This window comes from Scaptodrosophila lebanonensis, unplaced genomic scaffold (assembly GCF_003285725.1).
Source record: "Scaptodrosophila lebanonensis strain 11010-0011.00,11010-0021.00 unplaced genomic scaffold, SlebRS2 tig00000085-arrow-pilon, whole genome shotgun sequence".
In the NCBI taxonomy this organism is placed as follows: Eukaryota; Metazoa; Arthropoda; class Insecta; order Diptera; family Drosophilidae; genus Scaptodrosophila; species Scaptodrosophila lebanonensis.
The window spans coordinates 2,320,444-2,336,176 of record NW_022060564.1 but is presented as its reverse complement, the minus strand read 5'-3'; the positions used below and the strand labels follow the sequence as shown (position 1 = coordinate 2,336,176).

General features: G+C 35.4%; 1 protein-coding gene across 1 annotated transcript in view; it reads right to left on the bottom strand.

Annotated features, from left to right (window-relative positions):
• Window positions 1-15,733, bottom strand: part of LOC115626403 (trissin receptor) — a 60,468-nt gene that overhangs the window by 20,754 nt on the left and 23,981 nt on the right. Inside the window, exon 2 of the mRNA XM_030521766.1 lies at window positions 5,475-6,365. Coding sequence (XP_030377626.1) covers window positions 5,475-6,336 — 862 coding nt within the window. The 5' untranslated portion in view covers window positions 6,337-6,365. The remainder of the gene's footprint in view (window positions 1-5,474; window positions 6,366-15,733) is intronic.

The window sequence follows — 15,733 nt, the reverse complement described above, 5'->3', positions numbered from 1 at the left end:
TACTTTTTGGAATGGCATTTGCATATATTTATGAGCGCGTTGCTGCATTTTAATTAATTTAAAATATTATCCATTTAAATGGGCGCACAATGTCGGAATTATGCAATAAATCTGAATTACAATTTATTTAGTGCGGCCGGCCGCAATCCCAACATAAAAAAGGGAAAAGCATATGCGACTATGTAAGTGAGACTCTGATAGAGTTGGGGAAGTGGAACGGAAATACTTATAAGCTCAAATAATTTATTTTGCATGACCAATTTCGTTGTTGTTCGCTGCTGCTATTATGTGAACTGAATAATGAGATTTATGCAAAGCTAAAGCTTATTGACGCATGAAATGAACATATACTCAGAGTGAATGATGTGTTGAAATATAATATATAATGCCTTAATAAATATGTCGTTTGTTATAAGTATAAGTACGACTTAAACGATATGATGGCTTTTTTAATTTGTAATTTATTTGCTTTATTGATCTTTGGCAGCTTCTTGACGACCAGCTGACATTATTAGATTAAAACAAGAAGCTTAGGATAGAATATATTTAGTGGCTATTGTAAACAGTAAACTAATTGTGCAAATGTATTCACATTCTCAAAATGCAAATACCACTAAATATTCCTTGAAATAATGAAACATTTGCCTTCATTAACTTTTGATAAAGTTAATTTCAATTCATAAATTGGCAGCTTAAATTTACAATCAAATGGCACCTGTGCCTAACCACTACCACAAATTTTGCAATAGGGCATGTGGAAGTGGCATTCCACACCCACACGCCACGTGCTTCAAAAAGCCACGAATGACGCTCAAATGAAATATTTACCTTTACTGGGAAATGTGTGTTGCCATAGATTTGGAGTGGCACGGCAGGGAAATTATGAAGGAGTGGCGCGTGTAGGCCTATCAATTGACTACTTAAGACTGAAGTATTTATAAAACCAATTATTAGAAAATTTAGTTAAGCAAATGAAACTAATATAAAATGCAAATTAATCATCATGGCAACAGATGTCTGGCAACTGCCACATATTCATCAATTGTGGATATTTACTATTTTTTTTTTTTTTTTTTTTGTTTCTTTACATTTTGTCGCCTATTTATGCCTATGACACCAAAGCGTGGAAATGAGCTTCATTTAAAGAAAACCAAAATTGTAGCCTCTACAATCTGCACACCTAAGGAAAATGTTTGGCATAGGTTTTTGTTGCAATTAAATTGCCAGTTTGGAAAAAATCAGTACATAATTCAAAATAAAGTAAAAATCAGCTGCAACGATTGTTCCCTGTTTTAGTATTATAACTACAATACTACAATGTATATTATCAATAAAGATACATAGCTATTAATCATATTAAATATTAGCCATGAATCAGTATCTGAATAATATAAAAGTATTATGTTGATTTTCTAAATGCTGATATGGTTCTGATCACCCTAGATCCAATATTTTAGCGGCTATTGAATCAGTTAGTGCTTGCTGACATGGGTAGAGATGCTGCGAAACCACAATTAATCTACTGTATGTCCCATTAGAAGCGACTAGACACTTCTATCAGTAGAAAGTAAAGCCTTAAACAATGAATATATGAATGAGTAAAACACGAAGGTTGACTTTACAGTAATTATTTTTTTTACGACACCGTTCTCCACTTCCGCTATCTCAAAGTCGTGATTGAACAATGCTGCTTGAAACCCCTTCTCTGTGAAACGAATCTATCAAATTTCATTCTAGTCAACTGGAAATTGTAATTGCAATTGTTTGTACAAAATTAGCATATTTGGCTTATATCGAATATAGAAGATACAAATATACTTTTGCTTAATTAAAAGAGGAAATGGTTAAACAATTTCATCACGACATTAATACACTTACATTTTATTTCATTTTGAATGCTATTCATGAATACCCTACGCACCCAAAGAAATTAAATTGTTTGTATTTGTTCACCAGTAACAACTTGCACACTAGTGCCAAAGCGAACAGGATCTAATTTTGTGATGCGATTCACATGCCATCCGCACCGTTAATGGCATAATAACTTGATCCCTGCCTGCCCGCTGGCTCGCATCTGTCAGCACGGCAGGCAGGCGTGAGCTTTAATTGTTTACTCTTTTAACTGTTTTACGCGCACTTCCACCAGATGCAATAAAATTAAAAGTCGCAACGAAAGCATTTTGTTGGCCAACGCTGTGCGAATGATTGGAGTGGAGCGTGCAATTGTAATTACAGTTGGGGCAGGCTCAGGGGTGCAGCAATTAGTGCCATACAAGCTTATGAACACAACACACATACACACACACGCGCACCCGGACGAACGTTCCTCACTAATACAGGCAGCAAAAAGGCAATAAAATTGCTTGTCACACAACGACAGCAACACTACAACTGCAACGCCAACACCAACAAGAGCGACAACATTGTAACTGCAGGATGCAAATTTTATGACTCTGCGCAGTGTATGCTCACACTGGAAGAAATTGCACTTTACAATTGAAAAAACGTTGCTCAAATGAAATGAAATGAAAAGTCTTGCTTCGAATTTGAAAAAACACATGCTTCAGCTGGCTGGGTAAATAAATACATATATACCAATCCTCATATATTCAGTGACGCCCAAATAAATAGTAGAATGCAGAAAGCCGATTAGCAATAAAATTAGAATATAAATACTCTGTTCACAGCTAAACTTTGGACATCAATATGAAAATATTGTTTAAACATTCTTGTTTGAAAGTCTTGTAAAACTTGTTAGTTTCCCTATTTAAATCTATTTGTTATATAAAATAGCTTTACAGACGTCTTTTATGTTTATGGTTTTAGAAGCATATAAGTTGCTTGGACCAGGTTTTCTAGCTCGGCATACGTCTCTTGAAAGCTCTTTTATTATGCCTTCATAATTAATTTTCTTCTATGAAGTTTTAAAACTTGTCTTCTATTTGATTGCACATATCAAAAACTGTCTTGAACGTTTAAGGAAATATACTTTTCGGCTAAACATAAAAAGCGAAAATAAAACTTTTATAACGATTGCACTGAATATATATTTAAAAGTGTATATAATCGGAGTTAGCTTGAGTTTGAGCTTGAAGACAAATAAATCAAAATTGTTTTCTTTCTTTCATTAAGATTTGTACTTCCTTTACTAAAGCCCAACTCAATTATCTTTCTTTCAGTGTAGCTGTATTTGTATATTTTGTGTGTTTGGGTGCTTTTTAAGCAAATAAGGTTGCTTACATTTCGCAATTGTCTGTGGCACTGCAATGCCGCCCATTTGTATGCTACGCTTTGCCGCCTGTGCGAGTCCCGTTCCGGTTGCGTCGTTTGTGCCTAATGGGCGCCATTTGTCGCCATTTTGTACAGCAAATACACATGTTTGCCTGACATGCTCATTGTTTCTGCTGTTGTTGTTGTTGTTGCTGCTGTCAGTGCGGTTAATATTTTGCTCATTCAATGCCAAGGACAACGACAAAGACGGCGTCTGTTGTAAATGCCCAAAACATAATTGATTCTTTGCAGCGCATTAAATGCCATTTCGCATGTCATTATAATTACAAGCGTGCCCGCATACAGTGGGGTCTTGCGATAAAAGGAAGCAAGGCGTCCACATGTGGAGCGTGGAGCTGTGGAATGGAGCAGAAGGGGCAGCATCTCAAATTTATGTGTCTGCAAATTAAGCCCTAACAAATGACTAATTGACATTTCTCCATTATATTGCATTTAACGATTATTTCATCGCTTTATTAAGCAAAATATGGTGCGTATGAGCAATATTTTCGTACAAGTTCAAGGCTATAAAGTTGAGCGGGCAATCAGAAAGCCAGCACTTATTATAAGAGAAGGGGACTCAATCAAGCTTTTGCCTTTTAATCTTGGCAATAAAACAAAAGTCATTCATTTAATATGTAGCAATAGCTTAATAAAGTGCATCGTCCTTTGTTACGATTTGATTAATATCGTTAAGTTAAACGCCTAATACCAATAGAAACCTTTCCAACAGCTTTACTTCCCAAAAATATTCGCAAATGGATATGGAACAGAATATTTACGCATTTTGTGAAGCAGCTTGAAAATGCTGAATTTTTAGGCATAAATAGCATCTTGATAGAATTCTTAAATTCAGACGAATCTCGTTGAACTTTTGACTCAGAACTTACAATCGCCCCTTGCTTAAAACGCATTGAATATAATTGGCAAGTCAGCGTAAAATTGAGTCCGCAAAAATTGGCCCCACAAAGAGGCCATTTGTGCATTTACACGCACAGACTAAGACAGGCACAGGCGAGCCCAAGGACTTTCGTGTGGGGGCAACCATTTCCGCTTGGCCGGCACGTATGTGAGATAAAAATAAAGGGAGACGCACGGACGACGCTCCTACTTTGGTCGACTTTGCTTTTATTTTGCAGCTATTCCATTTTGGCCAATGTTTGGCTTTTTGGCCTTTGTTTGCTTATCGGACATGAAGTATCAATAAGCTAGCATGAATAGAAGCGACCCAAAGGACTAATGGGAATGAACATGTTCGAGGCAACAAAAGTACACGGCATGTTGTTAGCCTTTGCAGCAAATTTGCCAGCGATTGCGTAGACTTTAAATATATGTACATTGCGAGGGTGGTTTGAGAAGTGCAGGAAGGAAAAAATTTTTGTCGATCTGGATGGTGTGATTTATTTATCAAGTAATTACTTGTCTCATCTTCCATTCACCTTGCATCTTCATTTATACTATACAAAGGAGCAAGTGCTCACAAAAATATATATATAATATTATTGTTATTATTACAAAACGTGTATGCAATTAAAATGATTTAAAACAATAAATAAATCAAAAATGAATTAAATAAAGTAACCAGATTTTGAACTTTACTAAATTATATATTTATTTATAATAAAATAAATAATATATATAATAAGTAATTGTGTAGATTAATGTCAATTTTATATATAGAAATATAGTAAAATAAATTATTGAATTAAAAGTAATAACAATTTTGTTTGAAATAATCGAAAAATTAGAAAAAAGGACCGACAGTTGGATCCATCAGTTAAATAAATTTCATTTACATTAGATCAATCAGTGGTATATTTTAGGATCTGAATAAAAGGATGTAGAGAAAAAATGAGATCCAAAGACGATCCCACTTCGAAGCAATGCGAAAATGAATTTCGATTGTTTGAATTGAAAACTATATTTTATTTTAGTATTTAAAAACAAAAACTGCACTAAAATAAATGGAAACAAATGAAATTTAAAATTTACTGAAGTCTGAAATTATATTTGATTTGTTTACCATTTTTAAACTTTAATCATAACAAAAATCCTCAAATACTTGCGAAAAATTAATTAAATTAAATTAAATTTACATTGCCATCAAATTTATGTTAAATAAGTTAAATGTGTAATAGATTTATTTTCGTATTTTTTCAGATATTTCAACACAAAACTTTTCCGTTTGTTAAAGACATACTCACCAAAAAAGCAACAGCAAAAGACAATGGTATAGAGAGTTATGAATATAATGCGCACATCGGTGCGATCGAAAATATATTCGCTGGCACTCTCGGCCTCTTCATCACTCAAATCGTCGATGGTGGCAGCTTTAGTTTCGGCGCCACCCAAGGCCACAGCCAGGGCTGTAGTCAGTGGTAGGCTCCCAACAGTTGTGACTGGTGTTGTTGAATCGTTGAAGAGTAGCCCTAAGTCTGTGCTGCTTATGTTGGCCAAGAGGATTGTGTCGTTTGTTGGCCTGGCCATGGTCAGAGCCATTGTTGATGAGCAGGCCAGCATTAGGAGGGCGTGCCACAGCAAAGCTCCGGTGGGTTGCTGTCGTGCCTCTTGTTTTTGTTGCTGTTTCGCCTGGTGGGTGTTGTTGCTCAGAATCTGCCGCCGCTTGAAGCCGGAAATGCCATAATTTGTTGAGCCAGACAACATCGGCAATGTCTCATTATTGTTGTTGTTGTTGCTGTTAGTGCCTTGATTATGTTGGTCGCAGTCATTATCATCGTCATTATACTCGCCGTTATTATTATTATTGTGCTGGCTATAACCTGCTGATATGTTTATCCACGTCCAGAGTGTCGTGCTTGTCGTTGTTGCTGTTGTTGTTGTTGTTGTTATTGCTTTGCTGGTGTCCAGCCGCATTAATTTTCGCTGTTTGTGTCGTTGTTGTTGTTGTTGTTTAAGTTGCTTTCGTTGATGCCGTACTTTTGCTTTCATCGCCAATGCTGCTGGTTCCAGTCGCTGTCGCTTGCCATCAACTGCAGCAGTTCCTGCCATCTTTCCTTCATAATCTGCTGCCTTAGGCAGTGCATTCCATGTTCCTTGCAGACTCATGATGCTAATAGGACTCTTCTGCCGCAACTCTAAAGAGACAAAGGAAGAACGAAATAATCCGTTCGGGATTAATGTTCACAATCACTTCCATTCAGCGCTGTAGGCAAATGGCTAAGCGAAAAATGTTATATGCATGCACATTCATTTAAATATTTTTTAATTCTTGTTCTTGATTATGACAAAGTTGGCATTTGGCGTAGAAGATAAAAATGCTTTTATAAGCTTTTAAAAAATTACTTATCTACAGACGCCCTGCAATTTAGGAAAGTTGCTTCTCTCACAAAGGCTACAAACTTTAGCATAGGATTATTATGGTAAGATATTTTGATCGTTTTAATTTTAGTTTTTAAATGCTTTCAAAACAGTTCCTCAAGATCATGACTTTAATCGATGAAGACTATATCAGTAGCTGTTTCATTTATGTTTTGTATATTTAAAAAAAATAAAAGAAAAATGGAATTGCTTATTTCCTTGTTTCTCTCTTGATATTTCCGCAAATATAGAAAAATAATAATATATATTATCACTTTTGTAGACAATCTTAAGGCAACGAGCAACTAAATGCAGCTCAGCTTGGTAATACGAAAATTTTAATTGTATTTATCAGGCTAGCATGCTTCTAACAATTATACACCAGCATAAGCCAAATTTCAATCATTTGTGTCATACCACATCTGTATTGTCTTTAACCAACGATTCAGACTCATCATCAAATTTCTGCTAATCAATTCTAATCAACTAACAACAGCATCCTTTGACATTTTCAATCTAATTACCTGCATGTGAACTCTGCAAAGCCAATATCAATTATTAATTAATGGAATGTCCATTTCATATTACACATACGCACTGTTAAACGCGCTTGAAATTCTACCACATTTAAATATTTGTACAAAATTACATAAATGACATGGTTGTAACAAATGTCATTTGAATCTAGTCGGCTGCTTGTTATTTACATTTTCGTGAATTATATGGCATACCTTTATTGTGCAAACAAATAAGCTCGTAGCCTTTAAATTGTGTGTGCATTTATTATGACTGCCCGTGTGTGTGTGTGTTCGTGTCTATTTTCATGAGTGTCTATTAATTAGAGCACGTTCATAATTTGCAGTCATTCTGGCAGCCATGCAGACCGCACGCAATAATCACAACCACGCGCTGACACACACGTGGGTCACATCTTTCCTCTTCCTTCGTCCTCTGCCACAGCATTTGTGTAATTAACAGCAGAACGTGACACATTTTAAAAAAATAACAAAAATGAAGCCATGGCTCTCATGTTCAAATGTACAATTATAGAAATGTTTGCGCAACTTTTGTTTTTCCTTTCTTGTTGGCGTGGGAATAAAAATCACAACTTTTTTTTAGATATTACTGGTTTTTTGTCTTGCACTGTCGGGGTGCTTTTTTCTGTGTGTGTGCCATGGCAGGCAAATGTTTTAATTATACTTATTATTAAGAGCTGGTTAATTAAAAGGTACATCGACAATGGGACTTTTGTTGGCCACATTTTACAAACAAGAGAGCTAGAAGTTTGCGGTGGAATGGCGACCAAATTTAATTGCAAAGAGAGTATAAGGCGAACTGATTTTGTAGCTAATGATGTGGAGATTTTGGCCGATAGGTCAAAGGTTGCCGTCGCTTTATTGGACAGGCAATTCAATATACGTGGGAAGCATGTGATTGTTGAATAAACATGGAACAAATTTGCGAATAGTGTATAGTGTTTAGACTCGACAAGATATATATATATAGCGATGGGTAAAGCCACTGGTAGGTAACTAAGAAAACTAAGGTTAGTTAAATATGCGGGTATATACCAGTTAAATAATTGTTAATTGTAGTCAAAAAACTTTGCCCATCCACCAGAGAAAGAGATATATTCTCTTCATTTTAAGCCGTAAGTTTTTAAGTGGCAATATATAGAAACATGAAAGGCATTAGTGCGTAATTTATTTATTTTAAGGCACAAATTTACATCACAGAAGGTGGAGTGTTAGAGTTCGGACAGAAAAATAACTTCTGCGGAGCTAAAATGAAGCCCTGATATAGGAAGTTAGACACGACTCCAGAGAGCTGATCACACAGATTATAGAAATTCTATTAAATAGCTTCTATAAAACGGTAAAACCTCAAAGGAAATTATTAATAAATAATAAAAATACATTATCTGCCTCCTTTTTTATTTAAAGCTGATAGAGAACTCACGGGAAACAGCTATCAAGAAAATATATTTCTTTTTATGAAGGATACGCGGAAGTGAAGGACAAGAGCAGTAATAAATAAACCAGTTACTATGTAGTTGACTGTAAGGAAGGACAAGAGGGGTTTCCCACACCACTGAATTTCTTTCCATATGCAATAAAGCCTGTTGACGCTCCAATACTTTGGGCAACAAATTATGGATAAAGAATAAATAGAGAAACTTAAATTGGCAGATTAAAGCTTACTTAACAGCTTCCAAATTAATGAGTCTGGCTGTCAACAGATAATCATATATAACAAGAAAGGAATGCTAAAGTCGAGCAGGCTCAACTCTTAAATACCCTGTACCACCCCACAAAAAAGTAATTAAATTAATTTAATTAAATTAATTAATTAATTTAATTAAATTAATTAATTTAATTAATTAATTTAATTAATTAACTAAATTAATTTAATTAATTAACTAAATTAATTTAATTAATTAACTAAATATTCCATGCATGCATAGATACATTTACATTTACATCAGAATCGTGCCTTAAGCGTGTTTGTGTACTTGTACATATGTATGTATGTGTGCATTGGGCCTGGTTATATGGCTATAACTTTCTTTCCGATCATTCTATCATAATGAAACTTGGTATACGGATATACAATTACTAACTGGATGTGTCTACCAAATTTTAGTTCAAAATTCCAAGAATTACGGGAGTTATAGAAAATCGTTAATAGGGGGGGAGTGGGGGGGTGGATCAGAAAAAATGAACAAACTCGTCCTTTCTCGGTCTCAGGAGAATCTGTATACCAAGTTTGGTTATTCTAGCTCTTATACTTTCGGAGATCCTTGCGTTCATACAGACAGACAGACAGACGGACAGACGGACAGACGGACAGACGGACATGGCTATATCGACTCGGCTTGTCATGCTGATCAAGAATATATATACTTTGTGGGGTCTACCAAGCCTCCTTCTGTGTGTTCCATGTGCACTCGCACAAAACTAATATACCCTTGTACCCTTTGGGTACAGGGTATAAAAACCACCTGACATTCCAAATCACCAAGCGTGCAAAAAAATATATATATTTATTTATAAATACGTAAAGTTTTACTGACTACTCCCGGAATGATGGGCCATTTATTTGCGCAAGGTCTGACAGCAGCAAATGGAAATCATAAATCCATAAAAAAAGAACGAATTCCACATAAAAACACATAAATGCCAGTCAGCAGTTGGGCAAGTTTTTCATGCGCGATTAAAGCGAGCAATAAGGGCGTTCGCAAAATCCAAAAACAAACAAACAAACAAACGAACGAACAAAAAATGAGTGGCCAGTACAAAGCAACAACAACAAGAACCACGAACAACTACAAATCCATGGCAATCAGAAATGGCAGGGAGTGGCGAAGGCACTTCAGAACACAGCCACATGCGAAGTAGGCAGAGTATTTTGCACTTTGTCGGCAAAATCGAAAACACCGCGCAAAGTTCGGCCTCTGTTTTTGATTTTGCCCCACAATTGGCGAGATGTGGGCCAAACAGCAAGAAGTGTAATTAAAGGCAACACCTAATTGCCTGAAATTATAATTAATGAGGCAGACGAACGCAATGCCCACAAAACCAAAAGGTGTGCAGCAGGATAATTGACTTGAGTCGTTCACATCAACTACATTGAGGTTTCTTAATTGGCAAGATAATGTTTTCAAGCTGCACTTCAACTGGAAAAAACTATTTGCTGGCATCATACAATGCTCCTTAATAAAAGATTGGTTGCAAAATTGAAAGACGAATAGTTGTTGGGAGCGACTTTTTCATCTACTACTACTACTACTACTACTACCATCTAATAATATTAATTAAAGTTGAAGGATGAAGTTTTATTTACCTAATTAAGTTCAAATATCTTTAATTACATTAGAGTGATATTTCCTGCCAACGTATTATGGCAGTTATTTGAAATAATGAGGCTAATAATAAATCTGTTCTGCATATGAATATGAGAATTTTTTGGACCTAATTATAATTTGATTGACATAAAATGCTATTACTTGTATTTAAAATAGCATTGTATTTAATATAGAATTTTATTATTTTTATTAAAAACCAGTCGCATGATGATACGTCCGAAATATCTGTCCATTATAGCCAGACAATTAGACCAAAACCAAGTTAGAGGAACGAAATTGTTGCTAACCCAAGCCAATCAAGCCATGTTAATTGTAACCATGTGAATCAAAACAAGGTCATGCCCCGTGCGCATATTAATTTCCAACCCATCAATTCCATAATAAAACATATATGCAGTAGCCATGGTAGCCTCCTGAATTTAAAGAGGTTGAAAAGGAATTCTTGAGGAGAGTTTTCTTACGTGGACTTCCCAGACCAAAAACACAACTGTCTTTGTATTATAAGAATAATAGAAGCTGAGTAAAAACAAAAATGGTTGTACACATGATTTCATTTCCTTGACGATGGCAACAGAATTATGGCCTCTTTTCAATTACCGGCACATGTCGAGCTGCATTGAAATGTATACGGACGAGTACTGTTATATACAAGTACGATATGATAATCCCAATCTTGTCAACAACAGCTCGAGCTACCGCAACGTGCCAACACATCATTTCATTGTCGATTTGCTCGTCTGCTTGGCAACAATCAGGCCAGCACAGCTGACACTTCACACCAAGCTGTCGACTCTCCAACTCCTCCCAACTAATGTCAAATGCAGTGCACACAAACACACTCAAACACACACACTCACAGACACATAAGCACACCTCTCCCTCCACTGACTAGGTATTCTAGCCTTGCTAAGGCCACGCGGCAAGGCGGGATTAGTTTACGTTTAAGTGATATTACATGCTGCTTGAGCTTCTGCCGGAAGGGGGCAGGAGGCAGTAACACGGCAGCTGCTCTCGACATAGCCTAATGCCGTTTTTCCGTAACTATTCTGTCGAGTGCAGCTGCATACAGCCGTATTGGATATGGGATATACATATTTGCAAGTTGTTAGTGAGTCAGGAAATCGCAATGATATTAGATTTAACGAAGCACCAATCTCACGCAGAAGGCTTAAAATGTTTTATTTTTTTCAGGCACATCACATATGCATTTAGTAGTACCTTTTTAGTTTTTAGTTCTTTCCATAGGACTTGTCAATAAGAATCAGAACCTTAACTTTATATTAGTAGTAGACCAAGGATTTTTGTTGCTGCCTGTCAATAACGAACCGTAAACAATTTATCGAAATGTCATCAAACATTAGCGGACAAAAAAATAATAAATGAATAAATAGAATAATACTACTATTGATCGCATCGTTATTGGTAACAATTCAATGGCCATTATTACTAAAGCATATTTATAGGCGTACAAAAGGCAAATAACAGTTAAAAATGTCCTTGTTTTTTGTTTTTGTATTTGTTCGCTCTGCTGATTTATGAATTGCAACAATCCAAGCCCTTCGGCAACATTCTATTGTTGTATTGTGTATAAATATGTTATTAATATTTGAATTATATTTTTGTGCATTTCATTCAATTGTGCATTGCAATTCTTTTATTTAACATAATTGTTTTAGTCTGATTGTCAATTAATTTTAACGATTGTTGTTTTGCACATTACTTGTATTTTAAACTAGGTGTGTAACTAACTCAATTATACAGTTAAAAGCAACACATTTTCCTAAAATTGCTTAACTCAAAAGCTGATTCAATTCGCCAATTTAAACACATTTTATGACTTGCCCAACAATTGTACAAATATCGAATCAGGAAGTGATGTCTCAACTAAAACGATTAAATATTTGTTTATTCTGTTTTCTTTAATATAAGTAACGTCTGGATTTTCGGAATGACTAGACTTAAGCATTTTCACAATTTCAAATACTTATTTATGAACATTAAAAACGCATGCTAAGCGTCTTAATTTAATTTCTACGTGGAGCCCAGACCTCGTTTATTGTCGGATTAGAGCACAGCTTTTTGCTTTATCAGCGCTATGTGCCTCTTTCCACTTCTATCTGCCATACCTAGATTTTAAAATAGTTTTCATGTCATTTTTATATACTTTGGAAGTTGGTTTACTTATTTCAAATAATTATATTGTTTTTGTGTTGACTTCTTGTAGTGACAGTGCATTGTAAGTCCTTTCGATAGCTACATATTTTCTTCATACTTTTTGTAACAAACATCCGTAGTAGTCCGAGATTTAAAGTTTTGATAAAATTACATTGAATATTCCTTTTAAAATATAATTACGGATTACAGTTAGCTGCCTTTTTTAGGTGAATAAAGAGGAAAAGCTCTTGTAAAACCAAACAATTTTGGCATTATGGATTGGAATACTCAAATATAATAAGTATAAATAATCCATTTATCGATATTAAATGGCTTGGTGATTTTTGTATCCGATGTATATAATTGATATTCTTTTTAGACCTACTTCATTATTAAAATTCTCACTTGTCGCACTTGCTTCACCCATTTTTGACTTTTCAATACGAGTATGCTATTATAATCATTATAATCAAATTTACAGCTTAATCCTAAATACTACATCAGCACGTATAGCAACTAATTCCTCACCGACACAGCAACTGCGAGACAACATCACTTAAAAGTTGTCTCTACTGGTTCTGTGACAGCAACAAGCATCTGCTCGACTGGCTGACTAAAGACTACGACCCAGCAGCCAAGTCGTAAATTCTATACGACTTTACATATACCTTATATATGTATTTGTCTATATCATGCAAGGTTGCTGTTTTGTGATGGAAAGAAGGCAGCGGCATTGGTATAAGCAGAAACTGCAATCGTAAAACTGGCGACTAAACGCGTCGCACGTTGCATTTTAAGCACCTTGCTGGCTTTTTAGCATCTTTGCCAGCTCTACAGCTTGTCACGTCAAAGTAACTGTCAGCAGTAATGCGAGCAGCAGAACGAACAGCAGCACAGTGGCAGCTAAAGAACCAGCAGCCAACGCACAGTGGTACATTTAGACGAAAAACCTCTATTTTATATTTTATGCAATTAGCCACACAAATTTTCTATAATTTAAAAATATTAATTGTTGTAATAATAATTGCAATTTGTTTACGTATAAAATTAACAAATTTTTAAAGCTTGTTGAAAAATGTTTCTAATTAAAAACAATAATAAATGATAAATCATAAATATATAGAAGAAATTATGCTTTGTTTTTTTACAAATTATAAATTAAATAATTGATATAACTTGTTGTTAAAGCCAGTCTATATCTTTCTACTCGTATTTACTTTTTTACTCCCAATATTTGATAATACATTTCTTTGAAAGATGGTATAGATATGACAAATTTTTTTGTGGATGCTACGTACATAGTATAAGAAAGAAAGGCTTATTCTTATATTATATCACTTATACTTGTAATTTATATATATTATTCTTATTGTTTAAATAAACGTATCATCTCTAGCTGTTATGGTTGAAAAGTTCGTTTCACATTTTTCGTAAAATGTTAATAGTTCTTTAAAAATAATTGTATTTGTCCTCTCAACCATATCCGATACACTGTTCATGCAGTGGAAAAGATAGCAGTAGCAGTAGCAGCAATGACGACTTCCGGCCGGAAATTGTTTGGCGCTTTAATGAGCTTAGCAGCAGCAGAGCTGCAGGAGCAAAAGTGAAGTGTTCCCTAGCTCCTATTGAGGCGACAATAAATGGTGCGTGCTGATAAGTTGAGCAACTAAATGATAACTGACGCCTGGCAGTTTCAACAACTAAATTGATTTTCCGGATTTAATTAAAGTTGGGTGCGAGGTAAGTGGCTAGATATGCAGAGCAGCCGTTGACATCACGACAGATTTGGCAACGGGACGCCCCAAAAGACAAGGAATAAATGGCAGATGCTAAAAGAATGCGTCGCATCGCGTTATTTCCCTTGTAGTTGCAATAAAACAAAAGACGCGAAGATTCGCATCAGCGTGAAATAATAAAGGTAAGCAAAATATAAATTAAAGTTAGCGAGAAAATTATATGCAACATTAAGTAAATATAAAAATAAATAAGTAATTACAAAATACTGCGAAAAATTGCAAAAGAACAACCTTATTTTCACTTAAAAAGAATCAAAGCTACAACTTTCTTACAAAATGAATTATAATGAAAAAATTGTAAGGGAGATATTGTTGTCAAATTCTGAAGGCTAAATAACTTTTAAAATACAATTAATACTTGAAAGCATTTTATAATTAAATTTGTAAACCAATTTTTTGCATTTTATTTATACCTTTTGACAAACATATCCAATTTCAATAAACAAAAAAGCAACTTAAAACAGCTTTTACGAGGTTCAGTGCACTCCAGGACTTTCTAGCTATAAAATATAATTGCTTAAGGTACCACACATAACAGCAATAAGCAGCTGACAAGTTTTGAGCTCGAAACTAAGCTACAACTCATTATGATTGTCATTTCATTTGCTGGACTTGTTTTTTGCTCAGCATATAGAAGAAAACGTTCAAGCCAAGCTTTTCGCTTTCCATTACCAATGCTAAAGGTTTAATGCCGTCTTTGCAATCTCAAAGAAATGGCAGCCTGTTTTTGTTGCCGCCATTTGAGAGAGCACTTAAAAAAGCAACTAAATGCGTGCTGCATGCCACAAGAGGCGTGATGTTTTTTCAGTCGTTGCGGGGACTGGTGCGCGGCGGGGTGGCGGCCCGACTGAACGGGAAAGTGTAACAACAACAACACCTGCGAGGATAAGTGCGCTTGGTTGCCACCCAATGCTGGGTGTTGCAATCCGCAACTAGCTTTCGGTACGACAGACTGTTTATGTGTGTGTTGGCGCTGGCTCTGTTTGCGTAAATTGTGCTGAAGTAAGGGCATTAAGTGGTAATTGAGTGTATGTATGTATGTGTGTGTGTGCTGGCGCAAAACTGAAATATGCTGTAGCCCTGGCAGACAAGTGTATGTACTGTGTAGATGATAAACATGATTTATATGCCCAGTTGGGCGTTGCCAAAAAATGAACATCAACAGCCAACTGCAATTTAAATGAAAAGTACAAATTCAATGGCCGGCAACAGAGAGAGGCACTGCATAGCTCGGGGCAGTTTAACAGACAGACTGTCGAAAATACTTTAAAACGCAACAAAACGGAAGATATAAAACGAAAATAAAGTAAATGAAATGAAATGCCACGAC